The sequence below is a fragment of the Gopherus evgoodei genome, chromosome 3, assembly GCF_007399415.2.
Source record: "Gopherus evgoodei ecotype Sinaloan lineage chromosome 3, rGopEvg1_v1.p, whole genome shotgun sequence".
NCBI classification, from domain to species: Eukaryota; Metazoa; Chordata; order Testudines; family Testudinidae; genus Gopherus; species Gopherus evgoodei.
In genome coordinates, this window is record NC_044324.1 from 170928547 (window position 1) to 170947458 (window position 18912).

General features: G+C 41.5%; 1 protein-coding gene across 3 annotated transcripts in view; it reads right to left on the reverse strand.

Annotated features, from left to right (window-relative positions):
• Nucleotides 1-7159: 7159 nt before the first annotated feature.
• Nucleotides 7160-18912, reverse strand: part of EPHX1 (epoxide hydrolase 1) — a 43203-nt gene continuing 31450 nt past the window's right edge. For all 3 annotated transcript variants that reach the window (XM_030557404.1, XM_030557403.1, XM_030557405.1), the window contains 6 exons: nt 17919-18146; nt 16464-16593; nt 15753-15967; nt 11790-11898; nt 11317-11442; nt 7160-7886 (listed from right to left, as the gene is read on the reverse strand). In XM_030557404.1, the coding sequence (XP_030413264.1) occupies nt 7682-7886; nt 11317-11442; nt 11790-11898; nt 15753-15967; nt 16464-16593; nt 17919-18146 (1013 nt within the window). In that variant the 3' untranslated portion in view covers nt 7160-7681. The remainder of the gene's footprint in view (nt 7887-11316; nt 11443-11789; nt 11899-15752; nt 15968-16463; nt 16594-17918; nt 18147-18912) is intronic.

Genomic DNA, 18912 nt, shown 5'->3' on the forward strand with positions numbered 1-18912 from the left:
AGTGGACCTACAGGGCCCAGTCCTGCAACATGCTAAATGGCTGCCAAGAAAGTGAGGACTGTTGACACTCTGAGAATGAATCTTGATTTGTATAGCAAATCCTTTTGTTCTTACTTTTCTACTTGTCTCTCTTTAAACTGTGAACTCCTCAGGCCAGGACTGTTGTTTCTTCAATGTCTGAAAAATGACTGGCAAACATGTCTTGAGTGGTACCACAAATAAAGGTGTTCAGTGTCTTGCCAGATTAGCCGATACTCCCAAAGAGCTGTTTCCTGCTCTCTTGCTGGACTAATGCTGAGAATGTCAGAGGAGATGATGAAAGAACAAATTGGCAGTTTTGGAGAAGAGTCCTATCCTGTGAGTTTGGAGGATACATAAAAACACCTAGTTCTGCAGAAGTAAGTGAAGGGACCCTCCTATTAAAAAGGGCTGCATTTGTGCCAGACTCTTCTCCCTTAAGTCATTCTGTGTTGTCCTTTTCCTTTTTAAAACTGATAGAATTGCCAGAATGAAATGTGCATTGGATGCAAACCAGTACTTTAAGCTTTGGACTGAAACCAAGTAAAAAAAGGATATTCTGAGTTACAGCTTCTACTCCACATTCTGACTTGTGCAGGTATTACATGTGGTACCAAATTCACAGTCCATTTTGGTCAATTTCATGGTCATAGGATTTTAAAAATTGTAAATTTCATGATTTCAGCTATTTAAATCTGAAATGTCACGGTGGTGTAACTGTAGGGGTCCTGACCCAAAAAGGAGGTGAGGAGGGTCACAAGATTATTGTAGGGGGGTTATGGTACTGTTACCCTTACTTCTGCACCACTGCTGGTGGCGGTGCTGCCTTCAGAGCTGGGCGCCTGGCTAACAGCCACTGCTCTCCAGCTGCCCTGCACTGAAGGCTGTGCAGAACTAAGGATAGCAATACCGTGACCCCCTTAAAATCTTGACACCCTCACCCCACATCTCCCTTTTGGGTTAGGACCCCCAGTTTGAGAAACGCTGGTCTCCCTTGTGAAATCTGTATAGTATAAGGTAAAAGCACACAAAAGACCAGATTTCACACCCTATGGTATGTTTTTCATGGCTTTGAATTTGGTAGGGCCCTAGTTTTGGGAATCCTGCTATTCATGGCAATACCAGAAGGAAGCTTGGTAATTCTGCCATCCCACTGACTTTTCAATTGTCTGGTTCAAGTTAAACTTTAACATCCTCTTCACATGCATCTATGTAAGCAGTTCTCACCCCTTTTGTAGGCACCTTCACTGGTAATCATGATGCTGAAGGGTTTGACTCCCACACTTGTCCTGTTAGCTATGGCTGGACACCAGTCAGGAATCCTTGTCTTCCATAGTAGAACTCAGTTTTTCCACATTTGTTGCCACTGATCTACTGAGGTCCTGGGTCTGATATCTAGGTCAAGCATTAGCTTAGTATTTAATTTCCTTTGGTATCTGTCCTCTCTGCACTCATGAAAGGCGGGAGTCTGACAGTCCTTAACAATGAAGCTTCTTATCTTCAGGACAGATTCATCATGGACAGTGGCAATAATAGCGCCAGCTTCCACACACAGCCCTGTCAATGTGCTTCAAACCTGCTCTAGATTCTAGACCAAAACCAAGAGTTGAAGCAGGGAGGAATTTCCATCTCACTGAGTAGTCATTATGTAGCCGCTGCTGAGTGCTAGCAATGGCTCTGATGCAGAGGCTTATTTTACCTAGGCCACCAAACCACCATGTAGCAACCACTCTTGGTCACCACCAACCTATGATAATGCTGAACTCACAAACTGTACCTGGGAGAGGCTCTGGATCCATTACCAGTTCCCTGAGCCATCCAGTCCCTTTCCATTTTTGTATCCACTGTAGCATGACTTGGTGCACTCACTTTCTCCCTCTGGCTGGGGGATGGAAGCATCCACTAGTAAATTACAAGATCCCTGCCTAGCAGCACAGAATAAAGGCTGCTCTGACATAAGTTTGCTATGTTGTCCTTTGGGTCTATTTCAGAGCTGGAAGAAATTCACAAACTGCACTCATTGTAGTTCATTCTTTTGTGCTGGTGAAAGTTTCCAAGAGGATAAAATTAGATCAGTAATAGGCACTCCCCACATTCCTTTATGAGCCTTAGAGAAAAAACATTTCACAGTAAGGGATGGAGACTTCAGCAAATATCAATATTGGACTGTACCATATGTGAAATCCATATATAAAGGCATTGTACATTCTTTATTGAGCCTCTTAAAAATCCTTTGGCAAGCAATGACCTAGCTGGGGTTGCCAATCCTAACTCTCAAGAGTATAGTGGCAACGCTGGGGTGGAGAGCAAACTCACCACACAGCAGCAGCTCCTCTCCCCCAGGCCTGAGCCAGACTCCTCACTCTGGGCATTGCAACCTGGTGCATGCCTGTCTGGCCTTCTAGCTCCAAGAGTTGCTGATGGCCTAACCCTGAGCAGCGCTGCAATCCCCTGCACAGGCTGCAATGCCACTCAGGGGGCTACATCAAATGTGTTTTTACAGTTCTTTCCAAGATTTCATGGACTTTATTCAAGATTACCAGGATCTCTGTGACAAAATCATAGCCCTAAGCCTAAGGGTGTGCTGGGGTATCAAAGTTTGATCAGTGAGAGTTTAGGATGGGTGCCTCATTCATGGTGAAGCCATGACTGAGTTATACCGATCACCTTAAATAGCTGCTGTACAACACCATCCTCTACTCCTGTATATTTTACTGCCTAATACTCAAGATTTTTAAAAATGTATTGGTACTATTTCATTCTTCTGACTGTAAAACCAGGTTTCTGTATGTGTCTTGGAGCAAAATCTTTTCTATGAAGCCATAAGGCATTGGTTTTAAGATCTGGTGTCTCTCAAGCTGCCTGTGGCAGCTCTAGAGGAGTTTTCTGTTGGCAATAGTTTACGCTTTAGTCAGACTTTTCTCATTCTTTTGCTTCTGTGTAGTGTCCCAAGTGCTTCAGGTGGCTCTGAAGTGCACATCCCTATCCCCAAACATACAATCAAAATCTGATTCTCTAGAGAAACATTCAAGAATTCTGAGAAATAAAATGTGCTGTGTGTTGGGAACGAATAGGAGTCATTAAGCAACACCTTCCACTTCCCAATTTAAAAAAAAAAAAAAAAAAGTGAGGAGACAGTGTTTAGGGGTTAGAGCAGGGGCCAGCATTTTATCTGGTTTCTAGGAAATTAGTGAGAAAGGTCAGGCAAGTTGCTTAATTTTTCTTTACCCAAGTTTCCCCATCTGAAAAATGGGGTAAGAACCTTTCCCCACCTTTGTTCAACCTTCAGCCAGCATCAGCTAACTAGGTTAATATCAAAGTATTACTGTTACAATACAAGAGCGTGTAGGGACAGATTTGCTTTCCGCCTCTACGTCCAGGCAAGAGCAATGCTAGAGCACAATAGGCATAAATATATTTGTAGAGGGAAAAACCCAGCAATGTCAGTTTATTTCTAAAACAGGTTTCCATCTGCTCAGCAGAGAGACGCTCAGAGGTGTCACTCAGACCCCTGATAGATGAAAGGTTACTACATGCTGTCAGAGCACAGTCTGCAACTGCTGTTGGAGAGACTGCCCTAGACCAGGACGGAAATGTGACCAGGCTCAGCTGGAGGGGAATTAGTACAATCCAAAGGACTGGAAGCAGGGTGAACCCTCACAGACTTACCACATATCTGTGAAGCTGAAAAATATGCCAGTAAGTGATGAGCTTAAAAAAAAGTTTTTAAAAAAAATTGAACTAAAAGACATCGCATAGTGCAGGGGCGAGTGCCTGGGAGAGGGAAGCGGGTGCCCAAGGCCAAGATTTTCCAAAGTGACCAGTGATTTAGGGTGCCTCACTTTTTGACATACAACTTAACACTTTAAAGGGGCCTGATTGTAACCAGGTGGGTGCTCAGCACTCTCTGAAGGTCACGCCCCATTATAGTGTAACAAGTTGGGCCATGATTAGTTATCACTTTTGATAAGCATGGCGGTGTTCTTTTTCCATACCTTCCATTCACCTGCTGGGAGAGTCACTGCCTCCACTTACGCCTCAGTTTGCAACTCTATAAAATGGAAATAGAGGCCCTTCTGTGACCATCACCTGTGGCAGTTTGAAACAGCGGCTGTAGAAGTGGACCTGTTGACATTGAACTAACCAGGAATAATACATCTTGATTTGCTGTCTTCAAAGCTCTAATTAAAACCTAGGAGAGAGAGAGAACCTTTTCCTTGATGGGACTATGCTTCATGCAGTCAGCTTTGGGAAGAATGGCATAGTTTTCATTTGCTTTCTTAAGATGGGGTGGTTTGCACAAATATCATTCCTGTTCATGGAGGGGCCAACGCTCAGCTGGAGCCTGGCAAGCTCTACCGTGCACTTTGCTGCTGTAGCCGGTCTCCCCTTCCTGATTCCAATTTAAGAAGGAGGAGTAATTGAAAAGCTCATGCTGTGCACTATGACTCACCTCAAGGTAAAAAGGGATCATTCAGCACTTGTCCATGTATAAATATAACTAGCTGGAAAACGACTGACAAAACCTAACTGGGCCTAATTCTGCTATATGCATCAGCATAAACCCCATCAATGCTACTGGCATTACATATTCGCTGTGAGTGGAAAATTTGCCGTAAGGGAGGGGTTTTAGACTTCAGTTATAAGAATCATGTCATAGCAGGTGAAATGAAGGCATCAGTTTCAGTGTTTAAAGCAACTGGCCTGAAATCAATATGGATTTATGCCTGGTCTCCTTTGACTGTACCAGAGCCTTTCCTGTCCAAACTCTTCCAAGCAAAGATTTATCTTCATGTAATGCATTTTGTATATTGCACCTGCTGTAAGTAACAACTACTTTTTAAAAGTCTAGGGTTGTCGTTACTTCAGAACTGGCTGAGCAGAATAGTATCTTCACCAAACAGCCTTGTAAGACTTTGTTTTAGAGAAAATGACATGGAGGGAAAGGAACCATGCTAATGAAACTGGTCAGCAGCTAAAGAGCTCTGCTCCTGGATCAGCGAAGCAGTTTGTGTTTGTGAAAGCCACCGCTACTGCTTTGAGGATCCTTTTGGGAACAGCTTAGGATAAAAATTATTCAACCAGGTGCTGAATGGAGCTCTTTTACTGGTTGAAAAGTTTCACAAAGAACAAAATCGTCACCAAATCAGCTGCTACGTTGATGAATGCCAAGATGCCTAGCTGGCTTAGGAACAAATCCTATTCTTTGTGGAAGGAGCTATTCATCATTCTTATTAGCATTATTCATTATCACTGCATCACAATCATTAGCTAATGGAGAACATGAAAATTCAAAAAAATGTTGACTGGCTCTTCTTCTGAACCCTTTAGAATATGACCAATTACCATATGCTCCCAATACCAAGCCCTCCATCCAATGCTAGGGTATAGTAGAGGCAAGGGTTATGTATTTCTAATTCGCTCAAAGCTGTGATAGCCAGATATCAAATCCAGCTGTGAGTCACACCAGAGTTTTGTCCATAAAAGAGGTAATGTAAACAGATCTCCTCCATCACCATATGTGGATAATGTCAAAACCTGCAATTTAGACACTGGAGTTGCTTCAAGTTTGCTAAATTAGGTTTTGTTATAAATAAAGCAAGAAGTGGACAGCAGGGTGCTTTCTTTTGTTTTTTTGGGTACGCAAGTGATAAGGATAGTGACGGGACACAGGTTAAACTTTCAGACGTAGTACTTGAAATGTGTTATTAGCAGGTGCGATTGATTAAAAATGTAACTTTTAAAAAACAATTTTTAGTTTTCCCTATATAGGTTGGTAAGGTTTGCATTTCTCTCTTCCTAGATGACAAAAAGAGAGTAGTAGCCCCTGCTGCGATTGGATTTCTTTTTTTTTAGAAACTTGAATAAGAGACAACAGGGGAACATTTGAGTCAAAGTCAAACTTAAATAAAAATAAAAATTTAATGACATTTCTACTGAACTTTGAAAAACCTAAATTTTATGTCCAGATCCGGTCAGTCAATTCCATTTTCTTGTAGACTTTACACTCAGTGTCTTGACGAAAGAAAAAAATTTAACATGGAAAACTGACAAATTTGATATAAAATTCTGTTTCCTTTTGTTGTACAAAATGTGGCAATGTAGTGCCCACTCATTTTCTCTCAGTGGCTGGTGGGCTTTATCATTGGTGTCTCAAATTACTCGGTGCAACAAATGCTGAATCATCATCGGGAACATTTTTTAACAAAAAAAAAACTTCTCTTGTTAAAGACTGGGCCTAGGAGGGCTGCTGTAACATAAGAACTTGGAACAGACTCATTTACTTTCCTCTGCCTCCTTTTGTTCTGGCCTGGCCTCTAAAAGTAGAGCTACACCAGAAAGGAGATGAAACTGCTTCTGAGCTTTCCACTTACTCACATTAGAAAACTGATCTGGCAGGCATCATATAGAAAACTTCACTTCCACTTATTTTGTCTTTGCAGTGACTGATCAGTCCGTGGGGAAATACTCATTTATATTAGTACACAGCAATGTTTCCTGATGCTGTAGCAGATGTCTGCATATGCAATAAAGATGTGACAGGGTGACCTACTGCCTTGAAATGTAAGACCACACAGGGGCATAGGGGGGAAGGAAGACAAATATGAGTGTCCAGAAGCCAAGGACTTAACCAAAAAGAGAACATATCAGGGCCTACAAACAGCTGGTAGTATCATGAGCACTCACCCCCCCTGGGAAAGCACTTTCCCCACAGTGTACCTGGAATAACTCAAGAATGGCCCTCCCTGCAGTGAATTATTTCTAGGAACACAAGGATAATTATCCACTGACATCTTGTGCCTGCAAGCAACAGAGAGTAGAGTGAGAACACAACAGAATACTTTACTAATGAAAACAGAGGTAAAGAAAGTGCAAATTTTGTTGCTCATGTCCCTAACTGAGCTGGGGGACAGTCAACACTTGGAGAAGTTTGAGCTGAACTTTTTAAAATTTCTCTTCCATCCCAGACTCCCAGATTCTCCTGTTACTGGTTAAGTCATCCCATCATGCCTAGCAGAAATCTCATTACAATCAGATGTCACAGTATGAAAGGTACTGGGATATTAGCAAGGAAGCAAGCAAAAACCTTCCAGGTCAGGTTTTTCCTTTTGCTCAGAATAGAGCTTAAAAATTCACCAGAGACGTTCAATAGGCTTTTCTTTATTGAATAATTAACTGCTGCAGTAGTTCAGTCAGTTATGCATTAAAAATGCTACATTTCCCACCTTTCAGCACAGAAATCTAATGCATCCTATTAGCAGAGAAGTGAAGCCATAACCCCTGACTATAGATTATCATCAGCTGAAAATCTCAAACTGCCAAATGGTTGTAATAAGGAAATTTACTCCTTCAAAGACACATCTAAATCAAATAAGATCAACTTCCCATTGCATCTCCAAAGCAAAGAGAATTAACACATGTCAATGCTGACATTCAGAGTTCCGCATGTGGAAAGATACATTTTCATCTTACATTCTTATACTGTTTCAGTTCAGCGTGCTGGTGAAGAGTAACTATTACACCCTAAGAATACTACATCTGAATATACTGTTGCTCTATTTTATTTTCTATTATATCTGGTGCAAGGTAAGCTTGCATATCATAGCACAGGCCATACTGAGTTTACAAGTGCCTGAAGTTAAAGGCACCTCACAGGGGGGAGTTATTTTCCCTTCTCCACTCTCCCCACAAATTGCTGAATATCTGCAGCAAGAAGTTCCGGTTCTTCAAAGGCTGCGAAGTGGCCACCTCGCGGCATGAAATTGGAGGAGATGATATTGATATACTTCTGCTGCGCCCAGGACCGAGGAATGTGCAGGATTTCATTGGGGAAGGAAGCAACACCTGTAGGCACTCGCACAGGGAGCCTGCAAGGGGATATAGAGAAGAGAAAATAAATTTGTCCTTCTAGAACACCTTTCGAGAGCGAATCAAAGTGGTTTACAAACAGGTTAGCAAGACTCAGAACCTTGCTGAAATAGGAATTATATTCCCCTTCTACAGATGGAGAAACTAAGACAAAAGTTAAGTGACGACAGGGTAGTGATAGAGCTAAGAATATAATCCAACTGACTTCCAGGCCCTGGCTCTAACCACTAGACACCATCACCTCCCATTCCTGAAAAGACTTTAAAAGGATGTGGCTACACATTTTATGTAAATATAGGATCTGACTTTGTACAGTTTGTGAAGTACCCTCAGAAGGGGCACAGATACTCCACACACTTAACGTTAAGAACAAGGGGGAAGGAATGCAAGCCAAAACAGAAAAAGAACAGATTAAAGAATATGTAGAGAAGATAGATATATTCAGGTAAGCAGGACCTGATGCAATAGCTCACAGGATACTTCAGAAACTAGCGAAAGCAATCGCTGAACTGTTAGCAATTATCTACAAGAACTCCTGGACGACAGGTGAGGTCCTAGAGGACTGGAGAAGGGCAGACATAGAACCTGTCTTTAAAAAGAGGAACAAAGAGCACCCAAGGAATTACAAACCAGCCAGCCCTACTTCAATACCTGGAAAGATACTGGTACAATTATTAAACAATCAGCTGGTTGGCATCAGAGGATAATAGTGTTATAAAGAATAGCCACCATGGATTTATCAAGAACAAATCACGGCAAATCAACCTGACTTCTTGCTTTGACAGTGTTACTGGCCAAATGGAAGCGGGGGAGCTATCGACGTGATGTATCTTATTTTAGTAAGGCTTTCAACACAGTCCTATGTGACATTCTCATAAGCAAACTAGGGAAACATAGCCTAGCTGATATTACTATAAGATGGGTGCATAACTGGGTGAAAGACTATACTCAGAGTAGTTATCAATGGCTTACTGTCAAACTGGGGAGAGCACATCTAGTGGGGTACTGCAGGGGTTTGTCCTGGGTCTGGTACTATGCAATGGTTTCATTAATAACTTGGATAATAGAGTGCAGAGTATGCTTATAAATCTGTGGCTGACACCAAGCTGGGATAAGTGCAAAGTATTACACTTAGGAAGGAAAAATCAAATGCACAACTACAAAATGGGGAATAACTGGTTAAGTGGTAGTACTACTGGAGAGGATCTGGGATTATAGTGGATCACATATTGAATATGAATCAATCTCATGCAGGTGCAAAAAGGGCTAATGTTCTGGGTGTGACAGGAGTGTCGTATGTAAGATGCAGAAGGTAACTGTACCGTTCCCTATTCTGGGCACCACACTTTAGGACAGATGTGGATAACAGGGAGAGAATCCTGAGGAGAGCAAATAAAAGGTTTAGAAAAACCTGGCCTATAAGGAAAAGTTCAAACAACGGGGCATGTTTAGTCTTGAGAAGAGAAGACTGAGGGAGGACCAAATAACAGTCTTCAAATATGTTAAGGGCTTTTATTAAGAGGAAGGTAACCAACTGTTCTCCATTTCCATTTGAAGGTAGGATAAGAAGTAATGGGCAATTTAGGTTAAATACTAGGAAACATTTTCTAATTATAAGGTTAGCCAAGCTCCAGAATAGGCTTCCAAGGGAGGTTGTGGAATCCCTCCCCATCACCAGAGGTTTTTAAGAACAGGTTGGACAAACACCTGTCAGGGATGGTCTAGGTTTCCTTGGTCCCACCTCAGCACAGGTGGTTGGATTATATGATTAGATGAGGCTCCTCTGAGGTTCCTTCCAGAGGAAGGGAGGGTGGGGGCAAAGTAACCACTGCATGGCAGTCTGATCAAAGTACAGCAAGGATCATGTGTTTGACAGAAAGTCAAAGGACTGCAACAAAAATGTTGAGGGAACTGGATGGGTTATTTATGTGGGAAGGAAGATTAGAACTAAATATGGGGAACTTGCCAAGACAACTGAAGGGTGGGAAATGTATTAAGAGAATATGTATTTGAAGGGTGTAAACAGCAGTGATGGAAAGGAATTGTTTAGAATGCTCCAAGAGGCTTTTGGTAGGGATGATGGGATGAAGTTGAACAAAGGTAAATTTAGGCAGGATATCAGAAAATATTTCATAGCACTGAGGTTGCTCAGCCTGTGCAATAGTCTCCCGTGGGTGAAGCTCTCCCATCTATTGCCATTTAGAACTGGACTGCACAAAATACACAAGAATATATTGTACGGAACAATTCTGCAGTGGCCAGTGGAGTGGAAGCAAACGGTTATGACCTCAAGGGTCCAGTTTCTAGGATCTTATTGCATTTGTTGTAAACCAAGGGTAAAATTCTCACAAAGGTGTAAGGGCCAGATTTTCAAAGTATTTAAGGTGCTAAAGATGCAAATGGGCACCTACTGGGATTTTCAGACGTTCCTAAGCCCTACAGGCATCTAATTCCCACTGATTTTGATTGGGCTCAAGCATTTTTGTAAATCTCACTATTAACCTATTTGCATCTTTAGGTGCCCAAATGTCTTTGCAAACTTGGCCCTAAGTGACTTAAAGAGGCTTTTCTTCTAAGGGCAGGTCTACACTAAAAAGTTAGGCTGACCCAGCCATGTTACTCAGGGATGTGAAAACTCCACATCCCTAAGCAACGTAGTTAAGCCAACCTAACACCTGGCGTAGACAGCGCTAGGCCAACAGAATAATTATCCCCTAGATCTAGCTACTGCCTGTCAGCGAGGTGGATTAACTACAACAATGGGAATTCTCCTATCGCTGGAGTGAGCATCTACACTGAAGCGCTACCATGGCACAGGTGCTACTGAGTGTGTAGCCAAAGGTACAAAAGTCAGTTAGGCACCTAACCCCCATTGAAAATCAAAGGGAATCAGATGCCTAATTCCCACTTGGGTCTTTGAAACTCTTCCCCTTTAGCACCTAAGAGCCTAAGTACCACTGACTTTCAATAAGACAAAGACTTCTACATGCTTAAGACACTTTTTAAAGTGGGATTTAAGACTCTTGTGAAAACTTCACCCCAAATCAATATAAGCAGGATAACAAAACTAGATGACCAAGGGTGTAAGCTATGTAAGAATGCTGACTACAAGATTCAGTCAAGTTGGCAAATACAGTTTAATTCATTAGCTGAACTAGGGTCTCAAACTGTTTGCACACACATTTTCTCTCTCTCGCTTGATTAAGGTGCAAACATGATCATTCTCACCAGAAGTTTAACAGTAGAGTTGCTGTAGTGAAGTCTCTTATTTCTGAGCAACATACTGCAGCACATTTGGAAAATACAGCAGAAGTAAATAAGTAGACTTGTCCAAGCAATGAACAAAATACATATTGTGATGCAGCTTCTCCACAATACTCACTAACCCACAGTGTGTCACTAGCACGCATGTGAGTTCAAGCCTCTTACTTCTCATGTTTCTGCGTACCAATCCCGTTCCCGATATTCTCCTTGTAGAAACGCATTGCAGAAACCATGCAGCCAGGCACCCAATAGAGCATGACGTTAGTGAGAAGGTCATCCAGAGTGTACTTCCTGAAAAGGGCAGCACAGAAATTGCCTCATGAGAGTTGAATGCAGTTTAGTTTATGGTGGAAGAATCATTTCCACCTGGCCTGGAAGGATCATGGATAGGTGTGATGGTGTAGTTCAGTCTTCAAGGCCCATTCACTTTTGGCCTCTTTTCTCTGATTGGAAACACAAGTGTAATTTTGTGCTATTGAGGCCATAAAGTTTCCTTGCAGGATGGCAGGTAAACCAATTACCCCAACAGAGCTTTATTTGAGAGACTAATGTGATCTAAACATAAGTCTGGGCTGAGTGACCTCCTCTAGAATAGGGAAAGAGGCCGATGGTGAGTCAGAGGAAGAGGTTTTTCCCACCTTTCTAGACCTCCATCCTCTAGTTTCTGGAATTCAGGATCAGTCCATGTAGAAAATTTCTCCAAGATGTATGCAGCCAGCCCTACCGGAGAGTCATTCAGGCTACAGCCTGAAAAGGAGGAGAAAAATTAAAAATAAGTCTAGCATACCCTGCTATTAATCTCAAACTACATTAGACGTTCCCCATTATAGTACAGAACAGTTACAGCTGTTGGAACAGCTTTGTGAGGGTGTGGGGTTTTTTTTTAAGCTATCATAAAGAGAACAAGTCAGAACCTATTATTGTCTAATAATTAAATATGGTAATAGACTCAGCATTACTCAGATACCGTTATGTATTTAAAAATAAATGTAAGAGTCGTATTTCTAATGGCTTTCTCTGCAAGCTAATAAGATTAAGCTTTATGTGCCAAGTAAGATTTGCCTCCGTTATTAACTGGAAGCTACTGTCAAATACTAAGAGCATTACTGGGACAAATTCTGCTTGCCCTAAGGGCTACTTGTATGAAGAGAAGACAAGCAGGATTTAGCACATTGTCTCAAACAGAAGAAACTCTTTTTAGGGAATACTGTTGTGTTCTATATTATAAATACCCATTGCTTTAGAGGTTGCTTTTTGCCATTTCTGCTCTTATTTTTTGCACATAGCTTGGACAGTGAACTTACACCTGCTTCTAGGGTTTTGCTCCCAAAGTCAGAGTATGTTAGCACTGGGTGCCATGTCATAAGGGTTTCTCCTAGTTTTCTGTGATACAGGGATCCTGACATTTCACAGCTTCACACATGCCCAGTTCTGGCTTCCAAAGGATGATACTGAAATGAGGAATGAGCATTTTTAAAATCCCATCCATGCTCACAGAGTGCATTTAAGTGTCATGGATGATTTTATGTTAGCGACAACTTTTATTTAAACATGGATAATGCTAGCAGAGTTTTAACCATCTGGTGGCTGAGGCAAGCTACAAATGTTGTTATAATAGTATTTAGCCTGAACATCATACTTTCCAATTTCACTGTACAGGCATTCAGTGATCCTTGTAACACCATAGTGAAGTGGGCAGAGTAGGTAAGTGTCTCCATTTGTCAAAGGGAAAAACTGAGACATTGTCTCCACTAGAGGGGACCATTGTTCTCTGATGCTCACTTGAAATGCAACTTCCATGCACATCCCAAAGTGCTTCAGTGAACCAACAATCAGTGCATGTTTCTCCAAGAATTTGTAGGCATAAACACTAATCCATGCAAACTCATTTAATTAAGTGCCAATGTGGATAAAATACTATGGCAGAAATGGTGCACTGTCAGCTGACAGCTTACTCAGCTTGCAAACCCCCACAGTTCACTGGCTGAGAATCCCTGTTTTGCCACTGTCATGCCCTCCCAGCAGCATACCCTCTTCATCAGACATCCTACTGAGCACTGGTTTCCCCACTTGACCATGTACCATCCAGCACACACATTATCCTTCCCCCCGGGAATGCTCCCTACCACAACTTCACTGGTGCCCAGCTGGCAATCTAGCCTCTGCCATGCCCCTCCCCAGCCCTCCATATTCCCCTACCTCCACAATACCAGTAATGTCCCTGGCTCCAGCTCTGCAACTCCTGAGCCATCAAATTACCAATGATTCACAGCCTGAAAGTTCCACTCTGACAAATCATAGATGATTTGTAGGAGCAAGACTCTCAGCCAGCAAACTCCACAGCAGGAGGAGCAGAGCTGCCAACTGCAGTCACCTATCAGTCCATCAGCTATCCTTAACCATAATTTAATTAGTGACTTAAGTATAGCTAAGGTATAGTTGCAAATGATTACTGTATTATGAGAAATTTATGCATAGATCGTTGTTTGTTTTTTCTGTAAACATATTTTAAAAAATTAATTACATTTAACAAAAAAAGTTAATTGGACAAAATAATTTAATTAGTGACTAGTAACTTTCTAAAAATATATATATATATATCTGAAAGTAAGCCAGAACTTTTTCCAGGCACCGTGGACTCTTAGTCTGATGTAACCATTTTGATTATATACTGCAGCATTCTTAAAAAACAGCTATTATTATTCAATATAATTTCTGTGGCTACATTTTTTTTAAAAAGCATTACAGCACAATTTTTAGTACAGCGATATTTCACTCAGTCTCATGTAATTTAATTGAATACAGCTAAGGAAACTAAAAAAGTATCTTATTCCACCTTCTAGAGTCAGTTGTCCCATTCAGTTACAAAAGCTTTTAAATGGAAACATTTAGAGTGGGATTCACAAGGGAGACTTAAGCATCTAACTGCCACTTCAAGCACCTAAATCCAACATTTAGTCCACTGGCATCCACAAAACCCCTGTTCTGCTCCTGCCCAACCCTGTAGGCTCCTAATTTTCCACCACTAAGGTGGTGAGCCTTAAATTTAGAAGAGCCTACATTTCAGCATGCGCTCAGCTGCCTAAGTCCTGAAAGTGTCCAGCAGCTTGGCACCTAACTCATGCCTAAACCCAAGCAGGATTCACAAACTAAGCATTTCCCACTTACCTTGCCTTTGGGGCCTGATCTCGTAGATGTGATTTGAGCACATTTTTAATCCACACAAAAGATACAAGAGGAGGAGACGCTGCCTCCTGCGCCTTATAACATTTAGCCCAGTGGTTAGAGCACTCATTCAGGACGTGGGAGTCCTGGATTCATCTGCTTGATGTGGAACAAGGACTTGGGTTTCTCATCTCCAAGAAGAACGCCCTAACTACTGGGCTGGTGGGGGAGGGGGTATTCTGGGCAGGTCTCAATCTCTCCTGTTGAGAGCTGTACCACTGTGGGTGAGCACTGCAGCTCTTAAGGTCTCCCACTTTTAATGCCTGGACATTTATCAAAGTGGCCTAGCTATCTGAATGAATTAGATAGTCTATGAGGAAGAACCCATTGGTGTAATAATAAAGGTGGCCGTGTTCAGCATTAGGTGTAGCATCAGTTTAATATCTGATGCATTCTCTGTTGAGCGACAACACTCCTTATCAGGAATGTGGTAGTAGGAATGGACTGTGCAACCCCATAACATCATAATAGAAGTGGATAAGTCTTAATGGATATGTATAAATACATTAGATATATAAACTGAAAAACATGCCAACAGCATTTACAGAGGGTCAGGCACACAACTGCACGCTCAACTTTTACTTGCAAGTTACTTATTTGTGCATTCAAAGGGCCAGTCACCTGCACAGCTGGTCACATGTGCACTGAAATACTTGATATGCATGCACAACTCTGCTATCTGCATACACAGAATAGGTGCATACCTTTTGGAAACACAAACCTAAAGAATTCCCCCCCCAAACACTGATTTTCTGCACATTTTCTGAAATATACTCTGTATTTAAGAAAACAAAAGCAGAATAGCTCCAAGTGTAGTCTTCTCTGTGATCACAGAATGAGTGCAGAGTGCTGTGGAGCAGAGCCCTGCACAGGACTATTATTTTAATCCCAGTCCTGTCCCACCCCGCACTACCCATTTCCACCTGTTCCCGTATTGTTTCTTGTATTTTTATACTGCTCCCACCCACAAAAACCTTACATCCCGCAAATCCTGTGAGACAGATTCCCCCATGCTACTTAAAAAACAAAACAAAACACAGCAGGTTAAGATATTATATATATAAATGGAATTCAGACACAATTCTTATCGCTAAAAGAATAAAACAAAACTTGCTTAAACCATGTAAAAAAATACTTTAACTCCTGTTATAACAGACATCAAATCTCTTTCTACTCCTTGCTTAAATTTAAGTATTAAAAGTTTTTAAGTGTTTTCCTGCAAATTACTGCCATCTGGTTTTTTTTTTGTCCACCCAATCCCACTTGCAATAAAGTATATTTTACCCACTCCCACTATTATGGCAGCGGGTCCTGCAGAACCCGTGGGATCCCAGTCCTGCTGCACTGTGGAGTTTTATAGTAATAAATCTTTTTACCAACAGTGTCAGGCTTTGTAGCCTGTATGTGAGCGTAGCCAGACTCCATCAAGATCCTATAGGGTCCCTTTTTCAAGAAAGGAAACATCCGCTTGACATCTTCATCCTGGAAACCAAAGAGTCCTGGGAAATAACGTCCCAACAGAATGGACAGCAGCTGGGTAAATCTCACGCTCATAATTGAAACCATATTTAAGTGAAGGCCTTTCACGTGTCTAAACACAATAAGAAATACAAATTAACAAAAATAATATTTGGAAACTAAATTATAAGTATTTTTAATCCATAAATGTAATGCATTAGATGCATTTTATCTAGTTCCAATCATAGGGTTCTGTTGTAGCTCAAGGCACTGTCACCCCCATCCCAGCCTTCCGGGTTCAAGCTGCAAGATGAGTACACAGCTTGATCAGTTTCACAGTTCAGTGGGACAATGTTTATTGCACAGTCCACTAGACTCGATTCCAGTGAGAAGGGTTCAAATGCACATGCTGAGTCCCTTGCTAGACCTAATTTGTGGCCATGCCAAAAGCACCACACAACTGGCCATCTCTATTTGAGAGAAGCCCAGGACCTGAACAGAAATCGTGATCAGGTCAGGACTGTGTGCAGAGCAATCCAGAGGGGAAAATTACACACTGTCCAGGTAAAGGCAAATCAGGAGACCCTCACATGCATGAGCATGAAATGTACTATTTAAAGGATACTCACGCGGGAGCTATCTGGGCCAGGATGGTACAGATCAGCGAGCCCCAGTCACCACCCTGAGCATAGAATTCATGGAATCCCAGCCTGAGCATCAATTTATAAAATATGCAGGCAGCACTCACAGAATTAAAGCCTGTGAAAAGAAAAAGGCACCAAGTGTTATTGACTAACAGTTACCAACGACCAAGCTGTATAGACAGTAATATTTTAGTGTTGCTGTCAAAGCCCTACGAGGTGAACAGCAGCTTTCCCTTGCCTAGCTTTCTCTCCTCCCCCATGACAGAGCGCTCCACAGGGGCTCCCTTCACTTCATTAAGGCAAGGACTAGAGAGGCTCTTGGCCACTGACCAGAAGCCAGGGGGGAGAGAATCCAACCCATTTCCTAATTGTCACCCTTCCTCATGCACATGCTGTACCACAGGGTTGGTGGTCTCCCTAGAGACTATAACACTGCTCTAAACTAGCCCTAGCAGGTATTCTTGAGCGCCGCCACTGCAATGTATTCCCACAAGGAGGAGAAAACTTCAGGTTAGCCAGAGCTGGAAACTTCAAGCCTCAATGGTGATACAATGCTCCGCTGCCATGCCCTGGGTCATTTCCAGAATACATACAGTGTGTCAGTCCATAAACTTGGTGCTAACATAAATCACATATACATTATCGGAGAAGCTGCCCAGCTTTCGAAGACCAAACAAACTTCCCTTTCCTCCTGCCTCCTCCCCAAGACCACTGGATGAATTAACACTGTGCACTCTATTTGATAAATGACAGCAACCCGTTACATAGCACAGCAGACAAGCTGCTTCAACAGATAGAACTGATAAGGACTGGCTTTTCTGCCCTTATTCCCCTCCTCAGAGGCTTCATGGCCCTGACCTAACATGCAGTCATTTAACTCTGTTTTCCTCATCCAAGTGTTATTCTGATCTTTAGGATATGGAAGCACATTAAAAATAGTATCTTGTTTCCACATTTGTTTGAAGTGACACTAACAAAATATATTTAAAAATAATTTCTCAGTTGCATTATCTTTTAACTGCCTTAGATTTACGTTTCACCATTTATGCTGTTTGCTTACTTTTTGTTCTGAACTCAGCCTGACTAAAGATACTAGATGGAACACTCACAACTAAAAATACCCACCATTTGGGAGGGAGAGGTATTGTTTGTGTTTTTCATTTACATCATGAGGTTTCTCTTCATATTAACTTTTGTAACCCCATTCTCTTTTAAATAAATATTGATACATTACCCTAAAACTGTCATTTTAAAACCACACCAATTTCTCCACATCACATAAAAGTGCCTTATATACAATATAATATATTATTTAACTTCATTATTAACATATTATCTCCTACTCTGCACAGAGCATCAAAGTATCAGCACTAAGGATTACTTTACCACAAGGAGGCTATCTGCTGTATTGGTATAGTTTCTAGTCCACTCACAATATACCTTTTTTGTGTGATGCTTCCGAGAAGCCATAGCCAGGGATTGATGGGCAAATGACTTCAAAAATATGTTCATCACTCAGGCCATGGCTAGCAGGGTCCGTCAAGAGAGGGATAATTTTGTAAAACTCATAAACTGAGCCAGGCCAACCATGAATCATTAATAATGGCTTTGAAGAGCGGCCCTCAGGCAAGCTGGGAGGCTTTACATGAACAAAATGGACATCAAGGCCTGTAAAAAATAAATGAATAAATAAATAAAATATGCAAACATACACAAACACACACAAAAAGGCTTCTGAGATCAATCACAGAGAACTGAGGGATATGAATAAATCTGTTCATAAAGTATTTCTGGTGATTGCAAAAACCATAATTATTATAAACAACACTCTGCACAGCTATGAATCCTTTTATCTAAGGATCTCAAAGTGCTTTACAAATGCCAATTAAGTCTCACAACAGCCAGCTGAGGAAGGCAAATATTATTTCCAACACATCAGCAAAATGAAGCACAGAAGTTAAGTAATTCATCAAAAATCAGACAATGAGTCAGTGGCAGGAATGGAACCCAGAAGTCTGAATTTCTACACATTTGAACTTTTTTTTAAATCATGCTCTCCTGACCATTTTAATAACAATTATTAATATGAAAATTATTCCTTCCAGTGCATTGCCCAGGATATCCTGTCCTGGTCTTCTTCAAGTCGATCTTTTAAACTGCTAGTCCTTTTTAAGGCAGCGTCGCTTTGCTGGATGCTACACAAGATAAATGTACACTGTCAGTGCTTAAATAATGGCACCAAGTTCTAGCCACTGAACAGCACTGTCTCAGTATGACAAACCCATAATGCCTCTTAGGGTCAGTTGCTCCATTTCTAACAACATGCATTTATGGGTTCAAATTAAAAAAAGGCATAATCTTAAGCTTGAATTTTGCTTCTATAGATTTCTTAATATGGGACAATTGTCTGCTTTGCCCTGAATCTACACCTTGT